At 42.7% G+C, this 27,322-nt stretch overlaps 6 protein-coding genes across 8 annotated transcripts; 4 read left to right on the top strand and 2 right to left on the bottom strand.

Moving 5' to 3' along the window:
• The first annotated feature begins 771 nt into the window (after positions 1–771).
• On the top strand, positions 772–5,109 carry LOC124015159. Of its 2 annotated transcripts, none has more exons than XM_046330150.1 (12): positions 772–862; positions 1,380–1,581; positions 1,717–1,749; positions 1,964–2,082; positions 2,221–2,329; positions 2,449–2,487; positions 2,582–2,635; positions 2,807–3,040; positions 3,192–3,298; positions 3,379–3,544; positions 3,644–3,722; positions 4,262–5,109. In XM_046330150.1, the coding sequence occupies exons 2-12, from the start codon at positions 1,426–1,428 to the stop codon at positions 4,828–4,830; spliced, it is 1,665 nt and encodes a 554-aa protein (XP_046186106.1). In that variant the 5' UTR covers positions 772–862; positions 1,380–1,425; the 3' UTR covers positions 4,831–5,109. The 2 variants fall into 2 exon arrangements, with proteins under 2 accessions (XP_046186106.1, XP_046186105.1); XM_046330149.1 differs by having other exon boundaries at positions 805–979.
• A 1,596-nt stretch (positions 5,110–6,705) lies between these two features.
• On the top strand, positions 6,706–11,199 carry LOC124015158 (elongin-B). Its single transcript, XM_046330148.1, has 4 exons — positions 6,706–6,862; positions 8,254–8,388; positions 8,686–8,794; positions 9,039–11,199. Exons 1-4 carry the CDS (start codon positions 6,860–6,862, stop codon positions 9,149–9,151), a joined length of 360 nt encoding a protein of 119 aa, XP_046186104.1. The 5' UTR covers positions 6,706–6,859; the 3' UTR covers positions 9,152–11,199.
• A 747-nt stretch (positions 11,200–11,946) lies between these two features.
• LOC124015156 lies at positions 11,947–15,287 on the top strand. The gene is made up of 3 exons (XM_046330146.1): positions 11,947–12,709; positions 12,842–13,082; positions 13,524–15,287. Exons 1-3 carry the CDS (start codon positions 12,401–12,403, stop codon positions 14,240–14,242), a joined length of 1,269 nt encoding a protein of 422 aa, XP_046186102.1. The 5' UTR covers positions 11,947–12,400; the 3' UTR covers positions 14,243–15,287.
• Positions 13,234–15,732, bottom strand: LOC124015157. The gene is made up of 2 exons (XM_046330147.1): positions 15,493–15,732; positions 13,234–15,243 (listed from the first exon to the last, which is right to left on the bottom strand). The coding sequence occupies exons 1-2, from the start codon at positions 15,581–15,583 to the stop codon at positions 14,642–14,644; spliced, it is 693 nt and encodes a 230-aa protein (XP_046186103.1). The 5' UTR covers positions 15,584–15,732; the 3' UTR covers positions 13,234–14,641.
• A 271-nt stretch (positions 15,733–16,003) lies between these two features.
• LOC124015671 (armadillo repeat-containing protein 5-like) lies at positions 16,004–22,967 on the top strand. Of its 2 annotated transcripts, XM_046331060.1 has the most exons (8): positions 16,004–16,309; positions 16,522–17,027; positions 17,158–17,188; positions 17,276–17,386; positions 18,866–19,760; positions 19,865–20,715; positions 20,819–20,951; positions 21,045–22,967. In XM_046331060.1, the coding sequence occupies exons 2-8, from the start codon at positions 16,620–16,622 to the stop codon at positions 22,534–22,536; spliced, it is 3,921 nt and encodes a 1,306-aa protein (XP_046187016.1). In that variant the 5' UTR covers positions 16,004–16,309; positions 16,522–16,619; the 3' UTR covers positions 22,537–22,967. The 2 variants fall into 2 exon arrangements, with proteins under 2 accessions (XP_046187016.1, XP_046187017.1); XM_046331061.1 differs by lacking the exons at positions 16,004–16,309; positions 17,158–17,188 and having other exon boundaries at positions 16,887–17,027.
• Positions 22,968–23,351: 384 nt separating this feature from the next.
• LOC124015672 (cytochrome c oxidase subunit 6A, mitochondrial) lies at positions 23,352–25,306 on the bottom strand. The gene is made up of 4 exons (XM_046331062.1): positions 25,158–25,306; positions 24,319–24,396; positions 23,771–23,913; positions 23,352–23,614 (listed from the first exon to the last, which is right to left on the bottom strand). Exons 2-4 carry the CDS (start codon positions 24,392–24,394, stop codon positions 23,525–23,527), a joined length of 309 nt encoding a protein of 102 aa, XP_046187018.1. The 5' UTR covers positions 24,395–24,396; positions 25,158–25,306; the 3' UTR covers positions 23,352–23,524.
• Positions 25,307–27,322: the final 2,016 nt, after the last annotated feature.

Here is a 27,322-nt window from a genome sequence, read left to right as displayed (position 1 = left end):
ACTTTCATCCCTCAAACTCTCCTGTTGGATGTATCTGTAGTTATGCACATGGATGGATCAAGCCCTGAATGCTGATTGGCTGAACATGTGGCATATCAGACCATATACCACAGGTATGACCAAATAATTGTTACTGTTCTAATTGCGTTGGTAACCCGTTTATAATATCAATAAGGCACCTCTGGGGTTTGTGGTATATAGCCGATATACCACGGCTAGTTGCTGTATCCAGGCACTTCACGGTGTGTCGTGCCTAAAGAACAGCATGTAGCCGTGGTATAATCGCCATACAGCCTTCCTCACCTCCCCGGGCCGTATTGTTTAATCATCGCAGTCATATTAGTTAAATCGTCATCCATTGATGGAAAATTGTTTTAATGAGGGCGAATTATAATTTCTCTTGCGATATTTAAATTCATTTATTAGTCACTTTAGCTCTCAAGAATTTTGATGGCAACCCGAATTATTCTTCTTACTTCGTTACAAATTATGTCGATATTTCTTCTTAATTTGCTCGATAATGTTACGCAAAAGGTTTTTTGGCCTAAATGTGGCAACTCCCCTTGCTGCAGAAAAAAACTTGTTGGGCTAGTTGTGTGCGGTTTATGAATACAGGTATTCATAAACCGCACACAACCGTGAAAAGTGGCGTTTATGTAGACGTAGATGGGCGTAGATGGTGCAGTTTATGTTTGTCCAATTTGTGAAGAACATTTACAATTCACACTCCGACCTGTGAAAGGCAGCAATACGCAACAAAGCGTGTAGTCTGCCAGAAAACTACATGAAGAAGAACAAGAGCAGCCCGTGTAAAAAACATTAACATCCGGTGGCATCATCACCTCTGAGAACGTTTAGCTAGGTATTTGTGCCTCGTATTTTATATTTGTTCATTTCACACAGCGACAAAAATGCCAACACTGTGTTCAGCATACAACTGCAAAAATCGCGGTCCCAAAGCTGATGTAGGATTTTTTAGGTACGTTTTACCGTCTTGCTCGAGAGAGACACGTTAACTCTATATCAGCTATATACCACATACCCCAGAGGTGCCTTATTGATATTATAAACTGGTTACCAACGTAATTGAAACAGTAACAATTATTTGGTCATAACTGTGACGCCTACTACGGGGTACGGTAGCTAGCTATTGTATTGTTAGCTAAAGTAAAAGTTATAGCTAGCTAGTACAAATAACGTAAGTGTGCAGGAGGAAACCTATGACAAAAAAAACTAAATTAGCTGGATTATGTGTTCTGTTCTCTTATAAACCATACTGTTCTCTTATAAATCTACATAAATCATTTATGGATTTACTATTCATCATTTGATACTTTTGTGATACCAATTTGCTGGTGTATTAATGTTTCTGGTAACAGTTTCCCCAAAAATGACCCTGAAAGACGCAAGCGATGGATTATTAATATGAAGTGGAAAGACTGGAATCCGCAACACCACCACCGTGTGTGCTCCATTCACTTTGAAGACAAGTACATTTGCCGGATGGACAAACGTCAACGTCTCACGCCAGACGCAGTCCCGACCATTTTTGACTTCCCAGAGAACTTTCAAAAGAAGAAGGTACGCTGAAACCAAAAATGTATCTAGCGAGATACATCCCAAAGTCAGAACTAACTACACAAATAATACGGTTTATGATAACTAGATGTACAATATTGTAAAGTGTGATTTAAATTAAATGTGTTCCTTCTACAGGCATCCATCCACCCACAGAGTAGAAGAGCCAGGGTAAGGCACTGGAAGAGGCTAACTCCTTGGCTGTATTTTGCATCACACATTGCACATTAGTGTCCATCTTGGTATTACATTTGATGTAACTCAGCTATGTTTTCACTTGGTAAGTGAAGCATTGATATCTAAATGAATAGCCTACACACGGTACGTTTAAAGTACAATTGTCCACGCAGTAATGGTGGTCATTATCTTTGTTTTTGGCATGCAGAGTGATGGGTTGCCAGAGAAGTATACTGCTGCCCATGCTGTTACAGTGGCTGAACTGGTCACAACACCAAGCCCCACCATCACATCAGAGACGAGCAAGCCGGCTAAAGACAATGCTAAGTAAATAACCTTGTGAATTTAAGTGAAAGTTACATTTGCTCTTTTTGGAATGCACAACGTCACTGTAGAGCAGTATGGTTTCTACCTGTGTTCTAGTTCTTGCTTTTTCAATTGTCAACTTCTATTTTGACGGATCAGAGCTCCAGAAAAAGTTACCTCTTCAAGTTGGTATATCCATGTAGATGAAGAAATCCAAATGGCTGAATCCCTCCCAGGTTTCTTCCACAGTGATTACTGTCTACCACACGTGAGTGGCTCTAGGTGGTCTGATTGGACTGTTGCTTTGCCAGATATACAGGGATTATTTACTGGGTTTTTGCATTATGTAGACATTTAATAACATTTCTCTCATATTGATCTTTGCAGAGTATTCGCTGGGGATTCAAAGATGATGTTGCCCCGAAGGTAAGTTGTTTGCTTACTGGAATAACCTGTAGCTTATGCTATATACCAATAGCTTATGCTAAGAATTTGATAAACAATGCACTTTATTTTTCAGGTGGCATGTGAGAACATGGAGTTCCAACTTCCACCTCTCAAGCACATAATAGAGGTAATGAAGGATGTGTAAACATTCAGTCTCTAATACAGGGTTAGGGATAGAGCCTCCAAGTTGATCATTGATTCATTGGCCTGTCTTTTTCTAATATGTCTCACTCTGGATCGAAAACCAATAAGAGTGTCGTTAAAACAGTACTATACATTGTCTCCCATTCTTACCCAGATCACAGAGGCATGGGAGTGGCTGGGTATGGACATTAGAGGGCCACTGCCCCTAACACCGAACGGACACCAGTACGTTCTGACCTTGACAGACTTCTACTCCAAATGGGTGGAGGCCTTCCCCCTGAGAGGTTGTAGCTCTACTGAGGTAGCACAGCATGTCGCTGAAGTCATCTCTCACTTTGGCTTCCCTTTTGGAATCCTTGTTCGACTAAAGAGGAAGTTTACCAGTAAGGTGAGGCAAAATATATTTTGTCACATACTTACTGTTACACATACCTTGCAACAATCTTGAGGTTGGTTCATATATGCACTAGCGGTCAATAGGTCCAGAGTGGTTCATTAGACAATCGTATGAGGTGTTTTTACATTTATTCATGTTTTAGATCAACCTTGCCTTAAACAGTCATCTGAAGCTGAGGGGGTTTTCTCTCTTATACCGTCATCGGCAAGTTGGATCACTGGATCTGGCCACACAGACCCTGATCAGCAGGTTTGTGTTTTAGACTCATTCCTTTGGTTGGTTTTAAATTTCATACTCAACTTTGACCATGGTGACCTTCACCCCAACAGGATGGTGTCTGATCTTGTGAAGGACCATCCAGACAACTGGGATGTCTGCCTCCCTGCAAAGGTGTTCAGCCTGTGTTTCAAGGAGCACCCCAAGACCAAGCAGAGACCTTTCTCTCTGCTGTGCTGCAAAGGACCACAGCCGGTCACCACCCCTAGGGATCTGTCTGTAAGTTTACTCTGTAGTTATAGCTTAACTTTTATCATAATGGATTGCATTTCAATTGAATGGGTGTGTTTCTGGCTGTCCTTTTTATATTTCCTACAGTTCAGTCCTGCAGAGCTCAGAGAGAGTTCCTTTGCAATCCAATCAAATCAAGAGGGTGGGCATGACACTGATCCGCAAGGTGAGCGCAATCCCTGTACAATACGACATATCTCACACTGTGGTGATGGTTAAAGGGATACTTCAGGGTTTTGGGAACTTCTGGATATCATTTGTATGTCTCTGTGTCCAGTATGAAGGAAGTTAGAGGCAGTTTTGTGAGCCAATGCTAACTAAGTAAAAAAGGAAATTGTAATGAGATTAAAAACTATAACGATGATGTTCATAAGGAGTACAAGTAATGAATCAGTGTGCAGGGGTACAGAGTAGTTGAGGTAATACAATATGTATTATACAGGTAAACACTCTTGGTAAATAGTATGGTGTACAGCTTATCGTGAGGCATAACTCAGGCGAGCAGAACCTCGAGACTTACTTAATATTAGAGATTGCGCACCAGCTGTTCACTTTCCTAAAGAATTTTGAGAATAACTTTGTCAACATATCTATTGTTCAAGTGAGTATTTAGTGTGTTAACTGTTCTAAATTGTAATTGTCTTATGTTATGTTACTAGCATAATTGTAATTTGTTGATCATATTGTGTTTATCTGTTATTACAGACATCGTTGGCATTGAATCTGGAAAGGAAACAGCTGGAAAGAGCACTGTTACGAGGGTCTCCTTTTTAAGAAGCAACACTGAGAGTAACAACAACACTGATGGTGACACATATGGTAACCCGGACAGTCGCACGGAGGGTAACCCCGACGGTAGCACGGAGGGTAACCCCGACGGTAGCACGGAGGGTAACCCCGACGGTAGCACGGAGGGTAACCCCGACGGTAGCACGGAGGGTAACCCCGACGGTAGCACGGAGGGTAACCCCGACGGTAGCACGGAGGGTAACCCCGACGGTAGCACGGAGGGTAACCCCGACGGTAGCACGGAGGGTAACCCCGACGGTAGCACGGAGGGTAACCCCGACGGTAGCACGGAGGGTAACCCCGACGGTAGCACGGAGGGTAACCCCGACGGTAGCACGGAGGGTAACCCCGACGGTAGCACGGAGGGTAACCCCGACGGTAGCACGGAGGGTAACCCCGACGGTAGCACGGAGGGTAACCCCGACAGCAACCGTAACACCAACAGTGAGCGGTCCTCTGAAGAACATCATGCCATGGAAAACTGAATAATTGATTGGATGAGCGCTCTATTGGGGGTGTAGTTTTTATTTTAATAATTTTGATTAGAAACACTTGTCTTATGGTTGTTTGGCTGGTGTACTGGGTCATGATTGTTACACAGGAGGATGATAGAAGTTTATGAACCAACTGGATCAATTCAAAATCAGTCAAAACATAATGCATAGCAGCATAAATGATGGAATAGTGATACGCTTATCCTAAAAGCAATGTCTTTATTTTTCACTGTAAACTTTTTTTTTTTTCAGTAAATGAATCCAAACATGCGTTATTGTAGTACATTATTGTAGTATAGACATTTTCACCTTACATTATTGTAGCATATACTGTAGATATTTTCACCTTACCTGATCTTGGAAAAATCCACTTGAATGCTCCTCCAACTGGTAATTAGTAGTAGGAAACTTATCTATCATCCCTGAGCTCTGACTTCTCCCACATGCTGAGCTCTGACGTCACATACTAAGGAAATGACTTCCATAACAGCATTTTCAGCAGTTAAATGCAACAACATTATTTATAAAAAGCAATGTTGTTATTGTTTTTTTGACACTTATTTGTTTACAATCATGATAGTTGTACTTTGTTTATGGTTTACGTAGTTTGTTGGCCATTAGCCAATCAGCGAGTTCAAAGCTTGTGAATGTATCTAACTGGGTTTTACGACTTCACAACGTGTAAATACTACCTTCCCCAATTGGTTATGAACGCAGGATTATTGAAGGAATGTTTTTTTATGCCTTGAATAAGAGACTGAACAATCCAAAAAAAGCATTTGTTTATACAAAGATACTTACATTATGAAGCATGCATTTATTATGGGTCCCTTCATTGTAGAGCATGCCGGTGTTTGAGCTTAACAAAATGTACAATTATGAAATATTCTCAAAACAAAGCTTGAGTTTTTACTTTACTGCACGGACAGCTGGGGTGTATTCAGTCCGCCTATTCTGTTGAAAAACGTTTTTTAAACGAAACAGAATTTACCTCCCATTTTCCAATAGAATTGACCCGAATAGGACCAATAAACTCTTGTTTTGGTACTTAAATGGTAAACATCTCGCCAACTTGTAGTTCTAAAACCCGGTAATGAGTTACCTCTAGTTGGGGAAATAATAGGGGTTTGGAATAACTGCCTAAAATAAGGTCTGAGGAGGTCATATATTTTGTAATATGAGATATCAGTCAGTTAACATGACCTTTATGAATTTATAAATGCACAGAAAGTGACGTAAACTGATGAAGTTTATCTCAGAACCAAACGTTAGATTTCCTAAACCTGTGTTAACCACATACTTTATTATCGGTGTTTATTCAAAACCGCCATTAATTTCCCAATAGGTTTTGGCTAACGAACCATGGCGGAGTTCGCAAAGATGGTTACCCCTTCTGCCCGTGGAGTGAGTGCCTACAAAAATACGCCATTACTAGTTCTCTGACTACCCTCCGCTGTGGTATGGATATGATCAGAGATATTAGAGAAAGGAGATAGGAATCATATTGTGCAATGAATGAGGCACGTATAACGACCCACCCAGCAGACTGTTGACCAATCGCGTTGACGTTGTCTTATTTCGTCACGTTGTTGCTAAAATAATCGTCACGAAATCACTTCAGGGTATGAGTAGAGAAACGTTCATTTTTTTTCTCCAAAGAACGCGATGTCACGATTCCAAATGTATACATTACAGATAGCAAGTGAATTATCGCACATATCGGAAATTTTTGTAATGTTGTACTTATTGTTGACAAAATGCAAGCTAATGTTGAGTTTTTAGTTAGCGGCCAATTGACTCCCATTCACTCATTGAAGGAGAGCTCTCCTTGTCCAAGAATCGCCCAGAAGGCACCGCGCTGTCCATTGACGTAGCATGGGCAACGTACACAATGGTCGTTCAATGGAGTTTCCTAGCTCATAAAAAGTATCTCTGGTGTTATACACCACTGTTGTATGAGAGCGTTTTGTGATTCTCGCAGTGCAGCGTGGGATAGCGGAGGCGCAACCGACCGAGAGAAATGGTGAGTGAGGAAGAGATAAATAATCTATTTTAAAACTGTGACTTGACATTCTTATGGCATTTTGCTACTATGGTGAAGTAAATGTTGACATGTAGAAACCGTTAATTCCCTCCATTAAGACTTATGGTGGGAAACGCTTGATATGGACTCCTTTTGTTTCGCAGTATATTAAGCTAACGGTAACTAGCAAGTCAACAGTAGCTGTTTAACTGCAATCAGCGTTTTGTTTTAGTCTAACTAGACGAGCTAATTATAGCTAAAAGTTCACTGCCTGACTTGTTAAAAAGAAAGGAAACTTGCTAACTTATCCTAGATCTGTCTCATTTAGCTAGTTATCTAGCCCTGGTGACACTCGAACATACTTTCCATGTCCATAGGAAGTAGATTACGTTAGCTAGCTAGCTAGGTAACGTTAGCTACTGCCCAGATGGCTTGCTATTCGTTTGGTGTCAAGCGTATATTACCACACGTCAGTGAAGCATTGAGTGAATGGGCTAGCTAGCTAACGTTGTCTGGCATCTACTACTGTTAGCTAACTGAACAAGTAATGCAATATTACCTAGCTATTTTTGCTGACTAGTTAGCTACACAACCATTCCATTAGCTATTTAATTAGTTAGCAAGCTAACGTTATACATTTGCCAGCTTGGTAACTAGTCATTTGGACATTTTGTATCCAGCATCGTTATGTAGCTAGCTAACAGTTAGCTAGCTACTAGCTGTGGAAGACAATGTTAACCAGCCAATGTTAATCAACTAGCTATTAAGTAACTGGTGGCAAGTTTAGGTAAAATGTGCTCATAGTCAACCGTCATTTTGTCAGTCAAGTTAAGCCTAGTCTTTTCAAACATGGGTGGAACTGGGATTTACAGTTGGTGGTGCGGTCTATACCAATTTACTTTGCATGATCCCCAACCTTAAATGATGAAACCCTGTTTCTCCCAAATATTGAAGCCCATAATTTAACTGTACTTTACCCACTATCCTCCAACCCTACATGTTGTCGACATTATTAGGTCCGGCCCAGGCTTGAGGCCTTTAATTAGAAAGATGGCTCTCTAGCACTTCTAATGAGGAACGAGCACAAGTGGGGCTGTCACCCGGCAGTTTGCTCAGTTTTCCCCTCTACTGAGATGGTTTAACATCAAATAGTTACATTGGTTCAAGAAAGGCTTCCACATATACAAATCATAGGCCATTGACTACTAGACAATTAATGAGATGTCAAAGGCAGCAGCATGTTTCACAGTCCTATTCCAGTGTTTCTTATTGTTCACTGGTCTGTTAGTTAGCAAGCAAACAGAGAGCAATGGCATAGTGGTCCCTGGTACTAAACGTTTGGGAAACTTATTTTTATTATGTCTTAACTCCCTAACTTGCTGTTGTCTTAGGATGTGTTTCTGATGATCCGGCGTCACAAGACGACCATCTTCACTGATGCCAAAGAGTCCACTACGGTCTACGAACTGAAGCGCATAGTGGAGGGTATCCTAAAGAGGGCACCGGAGGAACAGAGGCTGTACAAGGTATATACAGTGCATACCCCTTGTGGAGGACAATTACAAAGTGGGGGAGTAAGATATGGCCAGGCCAATGAGTCATTTATTCTATTTGTGTATATATAAAAAGATTTGTGATGTAGGAACTCCCCGAGTCTAAGAGGAAGTTGATTTTATTAAACCCAAACAATCCCCCAAAGTCTGTTCTTCTTTTTTTCTCTCTCCTGCCCTCATTTGTGGTGTGTGTGTGTATATTGATTAAATGGTTAACTTGATGGTGGTGTTACATATCTACCCTCTGCTCTGACATCTCTCTTGTATCAGGACGACATGTTGCTGGAGGATAGTAAGACTCTTGGAGACTGTGGCTTCACAAATCAGACAGCCAGACCTCAGGCCCCAGGGACTGTTGGATTAGCTTTCCGTCTCGGTGGTGAGTATTAATTTTTATGTTACGTAGTATTTGCCCCGTGTTTCAAAACATTCACTCTGTTTTATTCTGATGTTGAGCTGCAAGATCTGTCAGAATAGCTGTTTGTTTGATAGTTTAACAGAAACAAATTACAACTTCCTTGCACCCCTAAGTTTATCCCTCTAATAATGCCTCTTGCTTCCTCTGTTTCCCTTTGATACTCTTCACTCTCTCCTTATCAAACAAATCTCTCCCTCTCTTTCAGATGATGCATTTGAACAGCTGAGGGTTGAGCCCTTCTCCAGCCCCCCAGAGCTTCCTGATGTCATGAAGCCTCAGGACTCTGGCAGCACAGCCAATGAGCAGGCTGTGCAGTGAAGGAAGCAGGGAGGGGGGGGGGTGTATGGGAAGTGGTGCTTTGGCTTAGGTAGGCTGGCTTTACAGACTGCTTTAGGGTAACATGCGAGTGTACCGGTGAGATCTTTAACTTTGCAGGAAGAACATGAATTCCTTCTCACACAGAGGGGAGTATTTTCATGTTATTCCTGAACGAGGCTCACGCATGTTTAGATTCACTCACAAGATCCCTCAACAAACATTTCTAATTTGTCAGGCCACTGTCAGTAAGGGGGTTGGGAAAAAATGAAAAGTACCTCATAATTTAATTCATACTGGGCTTTTGGGTAGGGTGTAGCCTGTTTTGGCTTGGTGGGGATTTGAGAATGGAGTGTCTATTACATTTTTAGAATGCCCTCTTGCTGATTGCTTTTTTCTTTATTCAATATTAATATTACAATTTAGCGTTTTTTAATTACTCCTTGGGGTGTTAGTATGTGGCGCAACAACGGGTTTGTGAGTTTATTAGCTTATCTAGATAACATACGCATGAATGGATCTGAAAAACACACAAACATGTCGATGCCTTGACATAAAATGTATAGCAGAACACATGTACTTGCAGACGCGGATGGACACACACACAGAGAATGGTGTGAAGATTTACAATCGTCAGTTTTTATTTCAGTGTAAAGGTATTAAGCTTTCCCACTATCTGGTTTTTGTTTGCTTGTTTCTTTACCTTTGAACCTTTGCACTGGAGTTCCTGTGTAATTTTCCCCCCTTGATTCTCTATACAAAACTGTACCAATTTGATCCCCCCCCCTCTCTTTTTAGGGGGGGCTGAAGTGTAAATGGAAACCTTCAGGGGAAAGAGACAGGAATCACTAATATTTTGTGATAAACAAGCATGAAGGTACAAATTCCTGGTGTTGAATTGAAATGGGTGTAAACTGTCTCAATTAGATTCAACAACCTGACTAGGGTGGTTGTCATGCCTTTTTTTTAAAAGATATGATGGATATGGTCCACCAACAAGCTCTTTTAAAACAGGACTTTATGAAACAAGCAACACCTGTAATTGTCTTGAGTTGACATAAAAAAAAACATTTTCTTTGTCACCTCCTGTGTGGTATATTGCTAATGGACTCTGTGAAAGATTTTGTGCCATTCACTTTACTTGGTATTTGTCATTCATATGGTGAAATAAAATCAGTTCAGTGAAATTTGAAATTGCCAAGATTGTATGGTAGTGTTATACTACAGCCAGAAAGAGGTAAGCTCTTGCACTTGCTTAATCTATTAAACTAGCTACAGCAGGAGAATGTGTTTGTAGCAGGCTGGATGAGAGCCAGTCAAAAATGTAGCTAGCTAATTTAAAGGGTCAAGTAGGTAACTTTATTAATTTACACAATTGAGGATGAAGTGGATTAGAGAGTTAGCTATAACACAATAATAGCCTATTAGTTACCTTAATATTTGTTAATAAATTACCTTGGTAAAATGTTTAATGGCTAGCTAGCCTGTAATTTAGTGTGTTGGCTGAACAAGCATGTCCTTTTGCATCAACTATATTTAAATGAATTAACTAAACATCAGTAAATACGGTATTTAGCATATTTTCGGTGGTCCTCGATCGTTTCGTTGGTCCAATCATCTTTCGTGATAAACAAAGGTACAAATTACTGTCTCGGAGTCAACCATCTGTTGTGGTTATCATTCTCTTACTAAGATATGATGGAAATAGTTCGCCAACAATGCTCTTTCAAAAACAGGACAACAAAGTCCTTTTGTTGACATACAAATAATGCATTTGTCAGCCTCTGTGTGGTTTATTGCTTTCGTTTAATGCACACTATTTTGTGAAATGCTTTTGTGCCATTCACTCTTGTCATTCATATGGTGAAATAAAATCTGTTCAGCAGTAAAATTAGGAAATGTTCAGGATTTTATGATAGTGTATTATACTACCGCCAAAAGAGGGTGATGTACTTTTTTTACTGTATTACGCTAGCTACAGCAGAATATATTTCCCAGCGCCTGTAGGGATGGGCATTGGCAGTTGAATCCGAATAAAGAAGTTAATTGAGTTTAGTTTTATTTTAATTATTTGTGCTGATACAGCCAAAACAGTAGGTGGCAGCATGAACCTATAGCATTTTTCTTCGTACCCAGTGGTGTCAAGTACTTAAGTAAAAAATACTTGAAAGTGCCACTTAAGTAGTTTTTTTTTTGGGGGGGGGGTATCTGTGCTTTACTATTTATTTTTTTTGGCAACTTTTACTTTGCTACATTCCTAAATCAAAAGAATGTACTTTTCACTACATTTTACTTGACACCAAAAAAAAAAAAAAAAATGGTCCAGTTCACACACTTCAAAGGAACATCCTTGGTCATTCCTACTGCCTCTGATCTGGCGGACTCACTAAACACAAATTATTCGTTTGTAATGATTCGTTCGTCGTGTGCTGGAGTGTGCCCCTGGCTATCTGCCAATAAAAATGGTGCCATCTGGTTTTCTTAATATAAGGAAGTTTCACTTTTAGTCGTTTTCTATTAAGATATTTTTTTACTTGAATTGATACTTTTACTTATGATACTTAAGTACATTTGAGCAATTCCATTTACTTTTGATACTTAAGTATATTAACCAAATACTTTTGTAGTATTTTACTGGGTGACTTTCACTTTTAGTCATTTTCTATTAAGATATCTTTACTTTTACTTAAGTATGACAATTGAGTACTTTTCCACCACCGCAATAGTTCGTACTGCAATAATATCAAAGACGACACCGTACAGTAGATGGCGGCAATACACCAATAGGTGTAGTCTGCCATAAAACTTTAAAGAAGAAGATACTATTTTTGTTTTTAGCAGGATGGATGAGAGCTAGCTAGCTAGCTAGACCAAATATTCAGCTATCTAATGTATTTGCATCTCAGGTGCCAGGTATCTAATTTAAGCAATTCTACACAATTACCGAGGTGTACATAGTGGATTAGCAAGCTAGTTTGATATAATGCAATAATAGCCACTTTACTAAATTAGCTAGTTTAGTTACCAGTATTTGTGATAATAAATGACCCTGTATTATACATTTTAGATCGCCAGCTAGCCTGTAATTTAGTGTGTTGGCAGACCAAGTTCTGAACAATCATGACATTATCCATAAACTATTTAAAAGAGTGAATCAGCAAAACAAATAAAATATTAAATGCGGTATTCAGGATAACGTTTCGGTGGTCCTCTATCAAACATTTTCCACTGCGCTCAGCACCACGCACACGCATGGATAATAATTATGTTGAGTCGGCTGGTCGAGCTGTGCTCGAAATGATGCAGCGTGAATGGGAGCCTCTTTCTCAAGACGAACTGGAGCAACGATTGGACCGAACAGTGGAAGAAATTCTTGAAGCTAACCTCCTAGCAAAGGTTCAGGACCAGCCTGGACCAATCTACCTACAACTGTCTCAACTGGTGGAAGAACCTCAACAGAAAAACCAAATTCGGTCAACAACAGAACTTACAACACTTTCTCATGTAGAAGAGTCTGAATCTCAACAGTTAACTGATGCTGAGGAAAACGCTGCAGTTCAGGTAGCCTTCAGTAGGCCTACTTTTCTTCATTGTTGTGGCTTGATCTATTTTTCATTCCCCACACTAATGCAGATTTTAGATGACACCATTTGCTGTGCACAGATCTGATTTATGTTTCTTTTCATCTCTCAGTACATTACAGATCTCCTCCAGAATTCAAACTCAAGATACAATCAGAGCCGTATGGCAGGACGTGCCCGCTTATCCCTGTCCCACACTGTTCTCCTGTCCCTCACCCTCCTCTCCAAGCGCCTCAGCTATCGCTCTGTGTCTACCAGTTTCCACCTGGAAAAAGGAAACATTCATAGGATCTTCTTTTCCTTTTGTGAGCGTGTGAACACACTTGAGGACCAACAAATTAGATGGCCGACTGGTATGTTGACTGCTGTTCAGTGTGGATCAATTCAATGTGTTATACAAACATTTTCAGCAGGGACCCTATTTTATCCGGCAGTATTTCTGGGGACCCCATTACCTCCCCAATCATTTCTTGCCACCCCAAATCAGATGACACAACCTTAAAATCAGTCAATTTTGATTTTTACATCAACAAATAACCTCAAATTAATTGCATTAATTTCAAAATGAAAAGGCATCAATACATTTACTCAAATGTTTTCCAATTATCTTTCACAAAAACGTTTGTATATTGTCCTATACAATTTTTTGGGGGGGCGACCTCACTGCAGCCCCCCCCCCTCCCACCGACGTAGAATATCACTGAATTACAATATCCTGAAATGTTCACCTTCAAACAATTGACACACTATTTATTCCATCACCCATGTTTGTTTCTGGTCCTTCTCTCCTCCAGGCATTGAGGCTGTTGAAAACCTCCCCCCCCTCTCCAGCCTGCTGGGGAAAGCCAAGGGCTTGGAAGAGAAGGGCGTCCCCAGGGTCCTGGGAGTCTTGGGGCACACCCGCATCCCCATCCGCCTGCCCATTGGCAAACAGGATGTGGAGAGCACGATGCCAGAGGTAAAGAGGATGAAGGAGGCCCATCCCGACTCCTGGCTGAACCTGGAGCTGGTGTGTAACCATACAGGCAGGTTGATACACTGCAGAATCAGCAAGGGATCAGACCTGGATAGAGCCAGTGCTCTGAGGGACAAACTCAAACAGCTCCCTGAGATGATGCCCCCGGGGACCTGCCTAGTGGCTCGAGTTGGATATCCAGCCTCTGCCCAGATATTGACCCCGTATGTAGTGGGTCGTGGCCCCAGGGGAAATCTTTACAACAGGTCCCTGGAAGCCCATTTTTACCTCCTGGACCAGGCTGTGGCTGACCTGAAAGCCAGATTTGAAAGGCTCAGGTATTTGGACATGGGGAACTATGAAAGAGCCAAAGCAGTTGTCCTTACTGCTTGCATACTCCACAATGTATTTCTGGACATGGGGAAAGTGGTCAACGGACAGGTTGAGAGGGAGGCAGGGACACAGGAGGGAGAGGGGGAGTGTGATGAGGAGGGTGTGAGGAGAAGGGAAGCCATCGCAGATTTGCTGTACAAAGAGTTGGATTCTGAAAGTACATAAAGTGATTTATAATTTTTGTGTTTGTATTGAGATAAAATATACAATATAAATTCTGTTAAGGAAGAGTATCACAGCAATATCTTGTATTTTATACATATGTAGGATTATTTGTATCCTATTGCAGATCTATGTACAATATGCCCTGTGTAGCCTTCTTCTCATTCACAGGTATCACAGGGAATTCCTGCACTGAACTCCTTTGTCAAATGGTGTTATTATAGCATAATAAAAACGTATACAATGACAAATCATGACAACACAAAGTAGCTGAATGGTTGAACGCTTAAGAAACATTTGCATGATGCAGTCTTTCATTCTATGCACAAGCTTCTATATATCACACAAAATCCAAAAGTTTTTAGTTCCATGAGAACTCCTTTGCTCGGGTGTGCTGTACTGCTACTCTGGCAGCTGGAAACTGTTGTTTTGACTGTGAGACAAACTGGAGATTGCACGGGCTAGATTATTGATGGCATCTATCTTCCTCTCCTCCAGGGCCTTCTGCTGGGCCCACATGTTCATCTTCCTCTCCTGCAGTTCCATGTACAGCTGCAGAACATCCTGGGGGGGCCTGGAAGCAAAGGGGGCAGCTGTCAGGGAGGGTGTCGGAAGGATGGGGGTAAACCGCTTGCTGGCAATAGCCTTGCCCAGCTTGGTCCCATTGAGTTTGGACCTGCGCTGTGCCTCAATCTCCTCTCGACTCTTCCCCAGGACCACATGCATGGCCTTGAAGAACTCCCAGTGGACACTCTGGGCCCCCAGTCTCTTGGACCTCTCAGCGTTTTTCCTGTATGTGGCCAACATGTTACGCCACTTCAGATCACACTCATAGGCCTTGACTGTGACATCTGTGCTCCCAGCTGCTCTTAGCTTGGCAGTCACTCTCTCAGCCACTGTCTCCCACAGTTTCTTTTTCTTGCACACTGGCTGGTCAAAATCCTGGTCCATTTCGAGGCGGGTTTGGACAAGTTGCCATGTGGCTTGTAAAGTCCATACAAACTCTGGAGAAGGGAAGTTAATAAATGTGTATATATAAAAACAATATGATACAAATACATTTGTTAAATGTTGTTTATTAATTTGTCATGTGTTTTCTTCGTAGCCCGGACATGTTTTTACAGAAACTTGCCCTATTAAGAAACTTTGAGAGCCAATTCAATTTATTCTGATAAATATCAGTGATAAACCACAAACTCATCGAGCTCCTCGCAAATAACGATGAATGCAATCTGCTGACAAGTTGCACTGACCTGCTTTCGATTTATCTGGATCCAAGCTGGACGCCGTTGGAGTTTCATCTACTTCAATACTCTCTGTTACAACCGTCTCAATAACATCCATTGTGTTACTCAGTGACAATGAAATTTGTTTGAAGTAGGATATGACAAGCAATTCAAACCAATAATTTAACAACTCTGCTATGGCATGCGATTATTTTTCCCCCCGCATCAACTAAAACGATGAATATAACAACAACCCCATACTTGTTTCCAGCACCTCCCAGTGAGCGGAGCAATTGCATCGTAGAGCAATATGGAAAATGTAGTTTTTACAGTTCTAACGAAACAATATGTATTTTGCTTACTTCACAACCATCACCAGTTGCTATAGATATGGCTTGAAACGAGGAGTCATTTATAAATGTTTTGGGAAATATTATTTTTTTCATAGAGAAATATTAATTAATTCTGATAGTTGTAAAACAGCTGAGACTACAAGGCCCATGATTAAATAGAACGACCCACCCCTTCACACATCCCTCCCCCCTTTTCGTGGCGCCTCCTGTTTATCGTCCAGCTAAAAGATGGCGTTAGCGGTTAGCTAAAACGATTATTCTTCGTTTGATTGAATTAATTATGTCGGTGGGAATAATTACTCATTGCAAATACTTTATTACTCTTGAGATGGGACTTAAAAACATAGATTATAGCACTAGTGTTCGCACAATAACGCACCGTGATTGTTTGCTGGGCCTTCTCGCATACAGAGGCCTGTTTTTTTAGGGAGTGGACGAGAGGTTGACAAACTTCAACTCCCAGCAACATTGCTGAGAAGTTAGGTCAAAGGGTAATTTCTTCCACTTGTCATGCCGGTATTTGTAGTATTTCTTTGTTCATTTCCAGAAATTTTTGACAAACTTTGGAAATGGATTAAGATGAAAATACACTAGAGGAGATAATTTGTTAACCATGTTTAATACTGTATAACTTTATGATGTAGCCTAAGAAAATTGAAAAGTAAAATGCACAAAAATAATGATCCACATTTCTGCCCCTCAGTCCCCCTGTCATCATCCATGTCATCACTTTCTGTCTGAAGTGACTTGTTAGTGAGGATAAGCAGAAGAGCAGGTGGGTTGGAGACAATTAGTGGCATCATGGCATCAAAGCCAGTGCCAGGGATCCAGAAACATGGGACATGGACAGGCAACCCCAGAGAAGTGTCCTCAGCCTCCCCAGAGACCTCTCTGACGTGGTGCCTGTCACAGCTCTCTAAACCTGAGAGAGCAGCAGCCGAGGACCACAAGCCAGGCACTGCAGGGCCGGACACCAGTGGACACAGACAGCTGGACAAGAGGGTCAAAGCTGGGCAGTGGCGAGCACTGGTGGCCATCCGCACACAGCACATTAAAGGAGGAAGCAGTGGGATAGCTCGATTCCGAGGCCAGGGTGGACTGCGCACTCTCCTGGACCTGCTAAAGCACCCTGAGTGTTCCAGGAAGACTCTGGACCTGGCTCTCAGCATCCTGGCTAACTGCTGCACTGAGAGACAGACACGAGTTGAGGTGAGACAGAAGGGTGTAGGAAAATCAGGGCTGCTACACATTTACATTGATTGAATATGAATGTTTAGTATGAAAAGTTGGACAGTTGTGACTTACATTATGATATTTAATGTTTTTCTCCCCTCTAAAGGTTAGGAAGCTTGATGGAATATCTATTGTGGGCAAGTGACTATCACAATAAGTTTAAATCATTCATTTCACATGATGGTGAGAATTTCAGAAATGTAAGTTTGCTCTTCCTCTCTTAGTGGGTATTTTGAAGAAGAATGTAGCCATGGAGACGATCCAGAACAGAGCAGCCCGGGCCTTGGGGAACTTGGCCATGGACCCAGAGAGTTCCACACTTGTCCACTCTGCCGGTAAGTTAAAAAAAATGTAATGATTTTGGCTGCCTGTGTCTGTTTGTTTGTACATAACTTTCTGATGGTATTTTTGTTTTGTAGTACAGTACCAGTCAAAAGTTCTGAAATGGTTTCTCTTTATTTGTACTATTATCTACATTGTAGAATAAGAGGGAAGACATCAAAACTATGAAATAACACATATGGAATCACGGAGTTACCATAAGTGTTAAACAAATCAAAATATATTTTGTATTTTTTATTCTTCAAAGTAGCTGCCTTAATTACAGTTTTGCACACTCTTTGCATTCTCTCAACCAGCTTCACCTGTCCTGTTGATAAACAAATGATAGTCCCACTAAGCACAAACCTGATGGGATGGTGTATTGCTGCAGAATGCTGTGGTAGCTATGCTGGTTAAGTGTGCCTTGAATTCTAAATAAATCACTGACCGTGTCACCAGCAAAGCACCCCCACACCATCCTCCTCCATGCTTCACAGTGGGAACCACACATGCGGATATTATCTGTTCACCTACTTTGTGTCTCACAAATACATGGCGGTTGGAACCAAAATTTCACATTTGGACATCAGGCCAAAGGACAGATTTCCACCGGCCTAATGTCCATTGCTCGTGTTTCTTTGCCCAAGTCTCATCTTAGTGGTGTCCTTTAGTAGTGGTTTCTTTGCAGCAATTCGACCATGAAGGCCTGATTTCATGCAGTCTCCTCTGAACAGTTTATGTTGAGATGTCTTACTTGTACTCTGAAGCATTTATTTGGGCTGTGATTTCTGAGGCTGGTGATTCTTAATGAACTTATTCTCTGCAGCAGAGGTAACTCTGGATCTTCCTTTCCTGTGGTGGTCCTCATGAGAGCCAGTTTCATCATAGCGCTTGATGTTTTTTGCGACTGCACTTGAAGAAACGTTTAAAGTTCTTGATATTATCCGGATTGACTGACCATCATGTCTTAAAGTTCTATAAAAAACTGTCATTTCTCTTTGCTTATTTGAGCTGTTCTTGCCATAATATGGACTTGTTTTTTTTAACCAAATAGGGGTATCTTCTGCATACACCACTACTTTGTCACAACAACTGATTGGCTCAAACGCATTAAGAAGGAAAGAAATTCCACAAATAAACTTTAACAACTCACATCTGTTAATTGAAATGCCTTCCAGGTGACTACCTCATGAAGCTGGTTGAGAGAATGCCTTGACAGCTTTGCACACACTTGGCAAAGGGTGGCTATTTTGAAGAATCTCAAATATAAAATATATTTTGATTTGTTTAACACTTTTATGTTTACTACATGATTCCATATGTGTTCTTTCATAGTTTTGATGTCTTTACTATTATTCTACAATGTCGAAAATACTAAAAATAAAGAAAAACCCTTGAATGAGTAGGTGTGTCCAAACCTTTGACTGGTACTGTATAAGTTGAACATTAGATTTTGTCCCTGAAAAATAATTGCTTTTCTGTTTTCGGCACAGGTGGTGTTCCACCCCTGCTCCTCTGCGTCTCTCTTGCATCTGTCCCATCCCCTCCCTCTGATGACCCACTGGAAGCCCCTTCCTCTAAACTAGAGTGTGCTCAGTCAGCTGCCCGTGCCCTCCTCTACCTTGCAGACACCCCCTCAAACCGCCTTTTACTGCTCACCCAGGGTACTCTGACTGCTCTCGCCCCGCTCATTGCTCCAGAGTACCCTCTGGGGCTGAGGAGAGCAGCACTCCGGACCCTCCATGAGCTCACCAGGAGCTGTGGTGTAGAGTGTGCTAGAGAGGTGTCCCGATCTGGGGTTCTAGCTCAGCTAGGTGTCATGGCTTCGGGAGAGGCCGCTAAACCTTTTGAGGAGCTTGCGTTGAAAACCCTGGCCAACATGTGCACTCAAGGCTGCTTACGTCCTCTGGTGGGTTCCCTGGGGGTAATCCAGAAGTTTACGGAGGAGGTCAAGAAGGACGACCTGAAGTCTGGAGTGTTCCTCAAGGCTCTCTGCTTATGCTGCAAAGAGGCAGTGAACCGGGCCAAAGTGAAGGAGAGTGGCGGTCTGGAGGTGTTGATTGGCTTCCTTGGTGTCCATCGGAGCCACCCCCTCGACCGGTTGGTCATTCTGGCCTGTGTTGACTTTGTCTATGACGAAGCTGCCCTGGAACAGTTACAAGAATTGGGAATAGTCCCCCTGCTAGTTGCTCGGTTAGTGGAGCTGGCTAAAGGTGAGGAGCCATCTGCTGGGAAGATGGATGTGAGCCTCACCTCTACCATGTTTGCTTCAGAGCTGCTGTCTACGTCATGTTTCGACTCATTTGACTTCCCTCCCCCAGAGGGGAACAGGAAAGAGGAGATGGGGAAGGAGCATGTCCTTGGGTCATCCAGCTTTCTTAGCCTGAGGTGAGTGAACAGACTCACCTTTGCCTCCCTCTGAGTTTGCACCTGTGATTTATTTGAATTTTGTAAAAATGGTTATCTGACCTGTCCTATTGCTGCTCCTCCAGGTCCTGGTTGGTGTCTGAAGGGTTGATCTCCTCTGAGGGGGATCTTCTTGAATCTCCTGGAGGCACGGAGGGAGATTGGGGGAGTCTTCATATCCCCTCTTCTTCTCCCCAAACCTCTTCCACTGACTGTCATTCCCCTTTAAAATGCTTATCTCCTACCCGCTCACTACCTTCCTCCACTCCCTTATCTGCACCCAAATCTCTGAGTCAATCCACCCCCTCTACCTCAATGAGTTCTCCAGCTCAGGTCCACATGTCATCTCCCTCAAAAACCGCTGATCTGTCTCCCTGTGTCCCTCTGCCCTCCTCTACCTCCACCCCCCAAGCCCAGCCCGGCTCCTCTACCTCCACCCCCCAAGCCCAGCCTGGCTCCTCTACCTCTGCTCTCCATTCCTCAACTATCCCATCCAAGTTCTCCTCCCCTCCACGGAAAAGGCCACGTGTCCCCTCAACCACCCGCTCCAGTGTGGTGCCCCTCGACACCCCTCCCACAGTGTCCCGACCACAGGCCTATCACCACCCCTACCACCCTGAGCCTTGGGCCCCAGAGTCTCCCATCCTGCTGCTGCTCTCACGCTTCTCTCACGCCACGGACCCCAGCGCTGCTCTGGTCAACTCAGGCATCATCTCTGGCCTACTCTTCTACCTCAGCCAGCATCAGGACCCCAGCGGCAGGTGCTTCCGCATGCTGTGCCGGCTGAGCTGCAACCCCAACTGTCTGCAGGCGCTGGTCAGGACTGGCTCAGTGGCTCTGATCCGCCATCACCTGGTCCAGAGAGGGAGTGACCCTGAGAGTTGGGGAACTGGAGAGAGGCAGACTGATAGGGTCAAGGCCAAAGTGAAACAGCTTGGTAAGTTTAATTGATGTACTTGGTCATAAAGTTTGGTTTTTAGTTTTATGTAATAGTACTGCTGTAAATTTTGGGGTATAATTTCTTATGCATTTGTGTTTAGGTCTTGCTCTGCTTAGTAATCTACGTGTTCAGTGTGAGTCTGGATTTGGTTCTGGAGTCCTGAGCCATGTGATTCTGTCAGGCTCAGAGTCAGACAAGCTGAACTGTGCTCTGTCTCTACCACTAGTAAATGGGTAAGTCAAATTGTCTTGTGTGAAATGGCACTGGTGGAATGTTATGAAATGTATACCAACTGTAATCTGACATCAACTTGTGTTCCCTAACAGTAACAAGGTTCTCTTGAAGAAACTTCTTCTAGACAACGGTGGTCTACTCTTGGCTCTGGAGCCCCTTGGATGTAATGAGGACGAGGAAGAGGAAGACCATCACACCAGTGAATGCCGACGACTCCTCTCAGATTGTCTCAACTCACCGCAACATGTCTCCGCCCCCCAGCTCCACTCTCTATATTTCTCCATGCTGATTGGATGCCTCTCTAGTCTGATGGGTTGCCCCAAAACAGTACTGGCTAAAAGAAGGTGCAGGGTACTCAGTCCTATCAAACCCCTGTCAGTCTCACAAACCGGTAAAGCTTCACCCCCTCCCTTAAAAAAGCCTCGTCTGGTCAATATCTGTGCTTACAATGACTCAACCTTTGACCTCCTCTTCCTGCTGGATGATGGGAGCCAGGTGTCAGCCAATAGGGAAGCAGTGGCTGGGGCCGAGGGAACCGAGGTGGTGGGGTCAGAGTACTTCAGGGCCCTGTTGAGGGGGAGCTTTGGAGAGGCCCAAGGGAGAACTGGGGAGGCCATCCCCATCAGGGATGTGAGCCAAGGCATGCTGCTACCTGTACTGCACTATCTGCATGGCTGTCGCCTGAACAAGGACGGAGAGACTGCAGAGGAACAGGGGGATGAAACGGAGAGAGAAGGCAGAGGAGAGTGTCAGATTTTGGGATCCTTGGCCTCTGAGGGGCTGGGTGTCTGGAGAGACGGGGCAGAAGAACCCTCACCAGAGGCACAGAGCTTCCAGAAGACCCCCCTAGCTGAGACGATGATGGGGGCCTGTAGGTTTTTGGTGACAGAGTTGCAGAGGGAGGTGGAGGATCTGTGTGTGTCTTTGCTGTCCTGCTCTGACAAGAATTCTGGTCGAATTGCAGACGTTGGCAAAAAGCCTCCATCTAACATGGACCAATATGGATCAGAGGGAGAGTCTGCTGACGAGAGCCTGGCAAACCGCACATCTGGACTAGAGTTGAGTGGTTCTGAGGCCCAGACAGACTCCTTGGCCCCCACAGTGACAGCAGGCCAGGCTGAGTCACTACATGGCTCTGGACTCCAACCCTGTCAGCAGACAGAGGGTAGACGGCACTCTGCCCCGGGACCAGGCCAGAAGGGCATTAGTGCACCAAAGACAACCTCAGGACTGGAGACTTGTGTCAATCCGCTGAAATCAAGTTCTGCCTCAAAGTGCTGCAAAAGACGTTCTAAACTGCGGAGTGTTTCAAACACACAGAAGGTTGCGGATTCTGTACAGGACTCTAAAGTTGGTCCTGGTAGATGGACTCTCCTACCACAGGTGTATTGGTTTTCCCAACGGTACAGCTATCCTGGACTGGGCAGGGCCTGCCTGTCCCTACTGCTGGGCTCTCAGGGCTTCTCCCAGCCCCGCCCTTCTTCCCTGGCTGCAGACTGCCTGCGCAGACTGGCCAGAGAGGCAGACTGTACAGAGACTCTGAAACGTGACCTAGTGAGTCTGGCCACCATGGCCCTGAGCTGAGAGGGGGAGGGCTAGGAGGAAAGAGGGGTGTTGGGTGGGGATGGAGGAGATGAGAAACAGAGGATCAAATAGATTATTAGGGATGGTATGAGTGAATCATGAGGAAAATAATGATCTCATGGTGCACTGTAAATGAAGTTGTATTATAATGAAAACATATTAGCATAATGTAATATGCTAAATACTTTTGTTGCATGTAATGTTAACTTTTTAAAAATATTTTCAGTTTGATTTTGAAATATACACAGCTGTCCTGTAAATGTCCTGTATTGACTTGGATGACTCTAATAATCAGGGTGGAACTGGGTGCCATGTTGTATATGCTGTAAATAAAGTGAACTTTAGGAGTAGCTGCAAGGTGACGATAACAGAGATCAGCTTTCACTCCCCTCATGTGAATCCACGCTCCTCAATAAATCTGTTTAGACGTCTTTCTCTTTTGTCCTGTCTGAAAAGGCATACTATCTAAAGGACAAGACAGATCAACACCAATGTTGACTATGCGCAGTAGGTCACCTGCTCGGTGCTCAAGACGAACAGTGGGGATTCAACATGGAGAATTGTGTGGAAATGAACAGAAAATGACAGCCAATGTTCTGTGGTAAGAGCAAGGCCACACCCACTACGCACAGCCAATGTTCTGTGGTAAGAGCAAGGCCACACCCACTACGCACAGCCAACGTCTGTGTTGGTCTGTTGTCCTCAATGTATGTTTGGTGTTCAGAACTGGAATATATGTATGTTTACATACTAGTTCCATTCATCTTACACGTAACATCAGACAGTTGGAGGTAAAGAAATGAGAAGCCACGGTGTGTGTGTGATACAGTAAAAGTAGTATGTTTTTTATTTCTATCTGACTGGGAGCACCACAGTCAGTAGTGTTGCTAATTGACCCCTTGGTCAGTAGCATAATAACAGGTTCATTAGAGCTTTTCAGCACGTAGCAATCAGGGAAGGTGGATGATCAGCATATAGTTAGGTTTCCTTAGTGGTGGGGGCCCTCATAGCCCTCAGGAAGAGCATTTTCATGAGGGTTGTGGAAGAGAGAGTGGTTGCCATCACCCCAGGGCCATTTCTGAAAGAGAAAGTTGTTTTCATCATTCAGGATAGATTGGATAAAACTAGACCTATGTTCAGAAGGACATCCCACTACTACTACCAATCCTAACATGTAGATGATGAACTGTGAGTGAAGATAGTCTGTTGGTTATCAGAGTGCCTCCTATATCACCTTGGTGCGGATGCGAAGGTGTGAGTAGGCCACAAACTCAGGGGGTTCATGGGAGTGCTGCTGCATCTTCATGTAGGCGTTGGCGATGCAGACGGCCACACCAGGTAGGGCCAACACAAACGACAGGATCTTCCAGGTCCTAGCTGTGGAGGTCAAACCATTTCCGCTAGATCAGACTCAACGGTTCTGTGTGACCCTGAGTTATCAAGGCTTGGGTACATCACAACACCAGCATAACTAAGTAACAGCAGCTCCAAAACACTGATGATCCACTTCAGATTTCAGCGACTCAGCCTTGGTTCCTTGTCTCAGGCTCTGACATGCAGGACAGCAGCGCCGCAATTACAATATGATACGTTTGTAAGTCACCTGACAGGCCTAAATACAGCAGAGCACAAATATTTAATGAATGTAAGAGGAACACTGCCAACTTTCCACAAACCTCTGTTAATGTTAAACCCAGAAGCCCAACTGAACACAAAAGGTGCAGGCAGTAGGGCACAGAGAATAGAACACAATATGAGAAGAGTTAAGTACATTACACACACCTGATCCTCCCTCATGGCCTGCGTGTGATGCAGCAGATAATACCCTGCGGGCCACCATCGATGCAGGAGACGCCATTCCTGTGGAGTACAGACAGACAACTCTTTTAAACCAATGGACAGAGGATAGAACTGGGAATTAGTTTCTATGTTTGTGTAGACAGAGAGGCAGTAGGCTATGTTCAGATGAGTAGATTTATTACTTTTAGAAAAGTGCTATTATATTTCAATTGAATTTATTACACCCTATAGACATGATGAAATCATCCAGGTCAGGCCCACACGTTTTCCCTGTTAAAGGTTTGTAATTGTGGCTCCTCTACCCCAGCAACTTCACATACAGTAAGTAGGTCAAGCTGAAGCTCTCAATAAACCTTCATAGATAAGATACCCCATTAAAATGTCTCACAATACATGTTAACTGACAGTAAATGTCTAACCTAGTAATTTTCAAATGAAGTCAAATACATTTTTTTTAATCAATATTGGGTTTTAAATACCTAAAAGTAAAGTTTAAAAACAGACAGAAGCCATGCCATAGGCCTGTTGATATTACTGGTGATCTGAAATGATAAATATTGGGTTTTAAATACCTAAAAGTAAAGTTTAAAAACAGACAGAAGCCATGCCATAGGCCTGTTGATATTACTGGTGATCTGAAATGATAAATATTGGGTTTTAAATACCTAAAAGTAAAGTTTAAAAACAGACAGAAGCCATGCCATAGGCCTGTTGATATTACTGGTGATCTGATATGGGAAACATTTGGGAATCAAAAATTAAACAAATACCATAAAATCTGTAAAAACTTTCTGTTCTTTATTTAAAAAAGTTTAACTCACCTTTAATTTTGTTGGTCAGTCTGTTGTCCTTTTCTCTTCCTGCACCTTTGTGTCTGTTTGTCCTTCAGCCTGTCCTGGACTGAACAGAACTGTGAGACTCCTCCCTGTTGCAACCTGTCCGTCTGCCAAGAAATATCAAGTTTATATTTGGTCAAGTGCAAAAGGCAGGCCGGAAGATGTGTGATAGAGAGGAAGAAGGAATGGGATGGGTGGTTGACATTGACTGTTGTGTTGTTGTTTTTGATTGGTGTTTTTAAATCACTGATGAAGGATTTTGTTTTTAATTTGCTGTTTTATACTCTTGTGAATTCAATGGTTTTTACTAGATTACTTGTACTTTTTCATGTTGTCTGTCTGTGTGCTGCCTATCTTGGCCAGGGCGCTCTTGAAAAAAGAGATTTTAATCTCAATGAGCCCTTCCTGGTTAAATAAAGCTTAAATAAATAAATACAATTAGTCTCTTTGTTAACTGCACATGAGATGTGTGTGTGTGTGTGTGTGCTGAAAAATTCATTAAAATCTGTGGTAGACCTATCAAACCAGCACAGTGTACAGGAGTAGGATCACCCTGTTTGAGGAGAACTTTCCTGCAATGCTGGAAATGTAAAACTTCTGAACTTTGTAATTTGCACTTTGAAATTTCAGACTTGATTTTCCGTTTCAGAAAATATACATTAGGCTAATTATAATCTACATAATAATTCACAGTTTCTGTTGCTGCAGGATTATTTTCCTGCTGTGTAAAAGCTAGGCACTTTTGCACTTGACCAAATAAAAACTTGATATGCTAGGCATTTACACTAAAACCGGCTACAATTAAGATCCTACACCTGTAATAGTCATTGGTCCCAGTTTTGTTCAATTTAATTCTGCGCATGACCACATCCACGTTAGATTGAGATTACCATGAACGACATCACATGTTGATCAGATAGTGGGAAAATAGCGCCTGATGAAGCTTTGAAATAGATGGTCTGTATTTTCTTTATGTTTTTGTTGAAGAGTTCACAAGAAGGCTAATGTGTCAAGCAATTCTGCACGCCTAATTTCACAGGGTTGGCATTTGTAGATAAATGTATTTTCATCAACTAAACTTCAGTTACATAGAGAATGGGCCGTGTACAATCGGAAGTTGTGAATATGACTGATAGGTGTGTCTGCTAATCATGGTGCAGCTGACCTGTCCCTTTCATTTACTGAAGTCTGACTTGAATCTGGTCCAGCTGGAATTTGTACAAGTTCAGAAATAGCCCCCACTGTGTGTCACAGGGTAACAGTATGCCCTGATCTGCGGTTTGTCAGTGGCAGTCACAGTGCAGCACCCACACCTCTTCCTAGACAGTGAGCGTTCTATACCTACAGACTGCAGCCTGAACTTTGTATTGCTTAATGTTGAGCTAGCTCTCTCATAGTTGGGCGGGACGTGTGTGTGTGTGTGTGTGTGTGTGTGTGTGTGTGTGTGTGTGTGTGTGTGTGTGTGTGTGTGTGTGTGTGTGTGTGTGTGTGTGTGTGTGTGTGTGTGTGTGTGTGTGTGTGTGTGTGTGTGTGTGTGTGTGTGTGTGTGTGTCAGATAATAGTGTCCGTGGTGTAGGCCTACCGTATTGAAGCTGACAGAACCATGGGTTTAATGCTGCACATTTGGGTTTGAAATTAAATACTGAATATTGACATTCAAAGAAGAGATAGCAAATACATCTAGAAGTGTAGTATTACTTCACCATGGATAAATATCATATCAGAACAGTAGTGGTGGTTGGGTTAGAAAAGCCATATTACAACCTATGTGTAATAATTGCGTTGTTTGCTCTATAACCTATTCATGTGGCCTTGATATATAGACCTAAAGGCCGAGACAATAGGAAGACACAGTGGCAGAATAAACTCAACTACAGCTTTGTTTCATCACAAAAGCGACAAGCAACCTCTGTCCAGTGAAGTCCAAAATATGATGTGGCTGTTGATGTTTCTGAATTCTGTGTGCGTGGGTGCTCGTTCATGCAAGAGGAATAACATGTTGACTCACCCTCCTCTCTTTCATGTTGACGAAACAATCTATCACTTTGTCATACAGTATACAAATGTATTGTTGTTGTCTTAGGTTACCTGGCTAAAATGCTTGCTCGCTAGCCTAACTTCCTTTCATGAACCATGTTAGCAAGTTAACA

This window comes from Oncorhynchus gorbuscha, linkage group LG26 (assembly GCF_021184085.1).
Source record: "Oncorhynchus gorbuscha isolate QuinsamMale2020 ecotype Even-year linkage group LG26, OgorEven_v1.0, whole genome shotgun sequence".
Lineage (NCBI taxonomy): Eukaryota > Metazoa > Chordata > Actinopteri > Salmoniformes > Salmonidae > Oncorhynchus > Oncorhynchus gorbuscha.
Note: the sequence above shows the minus strand (reverse complement) of the source record. Positions and strands in the feature narration are given on the sequence as shown.

Bases quoted from the DNA above. Each gene is read 5' to 3' on its own strand.
- LOC124015159 (XM_046330149.1), top strand. From the start codon at position 912: ATGCCAACACTGTGTTCAGCATACAACTGCAAAAATCGCGGTCCCAAA. The intron at 2,083-2,220 runs GTAAATAACCTT...TTGACGGATCAG, and splicing joins CCGGCTAAAGACAATGCTAA to AGCTCCAGAAAAAGTTACCT. The intron at 2,636-2,806 runs GTAATGAAGGAT...ATTCTTACCCAG, and splicing joins CTCTCAAGCACATAATAGAG to ATCACAGAGGCATGGGAGTG.
- LOC124015158 (XM_046330148.1), top strand. The intron at 8,389-8,685 runs GTATATACAGTG...CTCTTGTATCAG, and splicing joins AGGAACAGAGGCTGTACAAG to GACGACATGTTGCTGGAGGA. The intron at 8,795-9,038 runs GTGAGTATTAAT...CCTCTCTTTCAG, and splicing joins ATTAGCTTTCCGTCTCGGTG to ATGATGCATTTGAACAGCTG.
- LOC124015156 (XM_046330146.1), top strand. From the start codon at position 12,401: ATGGATAATAATTATGTTGAGTCGGCTGGTCGAGCTGTGCTCGAAATG. The intron at 12,710-12,841 runs GTAGCCTTCAGT...TTCATCTCTCAG, and splicing joins AGGAAAACGCTGCAGTTCAG to TACATTACAGATCTCCTCCA. The intron at 13,083-13,523 runs GTATGTTGACTG...TCTCTCCTCCAG, and splicing joins ACAAATTAGATGGCCGACTG to GCATTGAGGCTGTTGAAAAC.
- LOC124015157 (XM_046330147.1), bottom strand. From the start codon at position 15,583: ATGGATGTTATTGAGACGGTTGTAACAGAGAGTATTGAAGTAGATGAA. The intron at 15,244-15,492 runs GTCAGTGCAACT...TCCCTTCTCCAG, and splicing joins TCCAGATAAATCGAAAGCAG to AGTTTGTATGGACTTTACAA.
- LOC124015671 (XM_046331060.1), top strand. From the start codon at position 16,620: ATGGCATCAAAGCCAGTGCCAGGGATCCAGAAACATGGGACATGGACA. The intron at 17,028-17,157 runs GTGAGACAGAAG...TCCCCTCTAAAG, and splicing joins AGAGACAGACACGAGTTGAG to GTTAGGAAGCTTGATGGAAT. The intron at 17,387-18,865 runs GTAAGTTAAAAA...TTTTCGGCACAG, and splicing joins CACACTTGTCCACTCTGCCG to GTGGTGTTCCACCCCTGCTC.
- LOC124015672 (XM_046331062.1), bottom strand. From the start codon at position 24,394: ATGGCGTCTCCTGCATCGATGGTGGCCCGCAGGGTATTATCTGCTGCA. The intron at 23,914-24,318 runs GTGTGTGTAATG...TGACCTCCACAG, and splicing joins AGGCCATGAGGGAGGATCAG to CTAGGACCTGGAAGATCCTG. The intron at 23,615-23,770 runs GTGATATAGGAG...TTTCTCTTTCAG, and splicing joins ACCTTCGCATCCGCACCAAG to AAATGGCCCTGGGGTGATGG.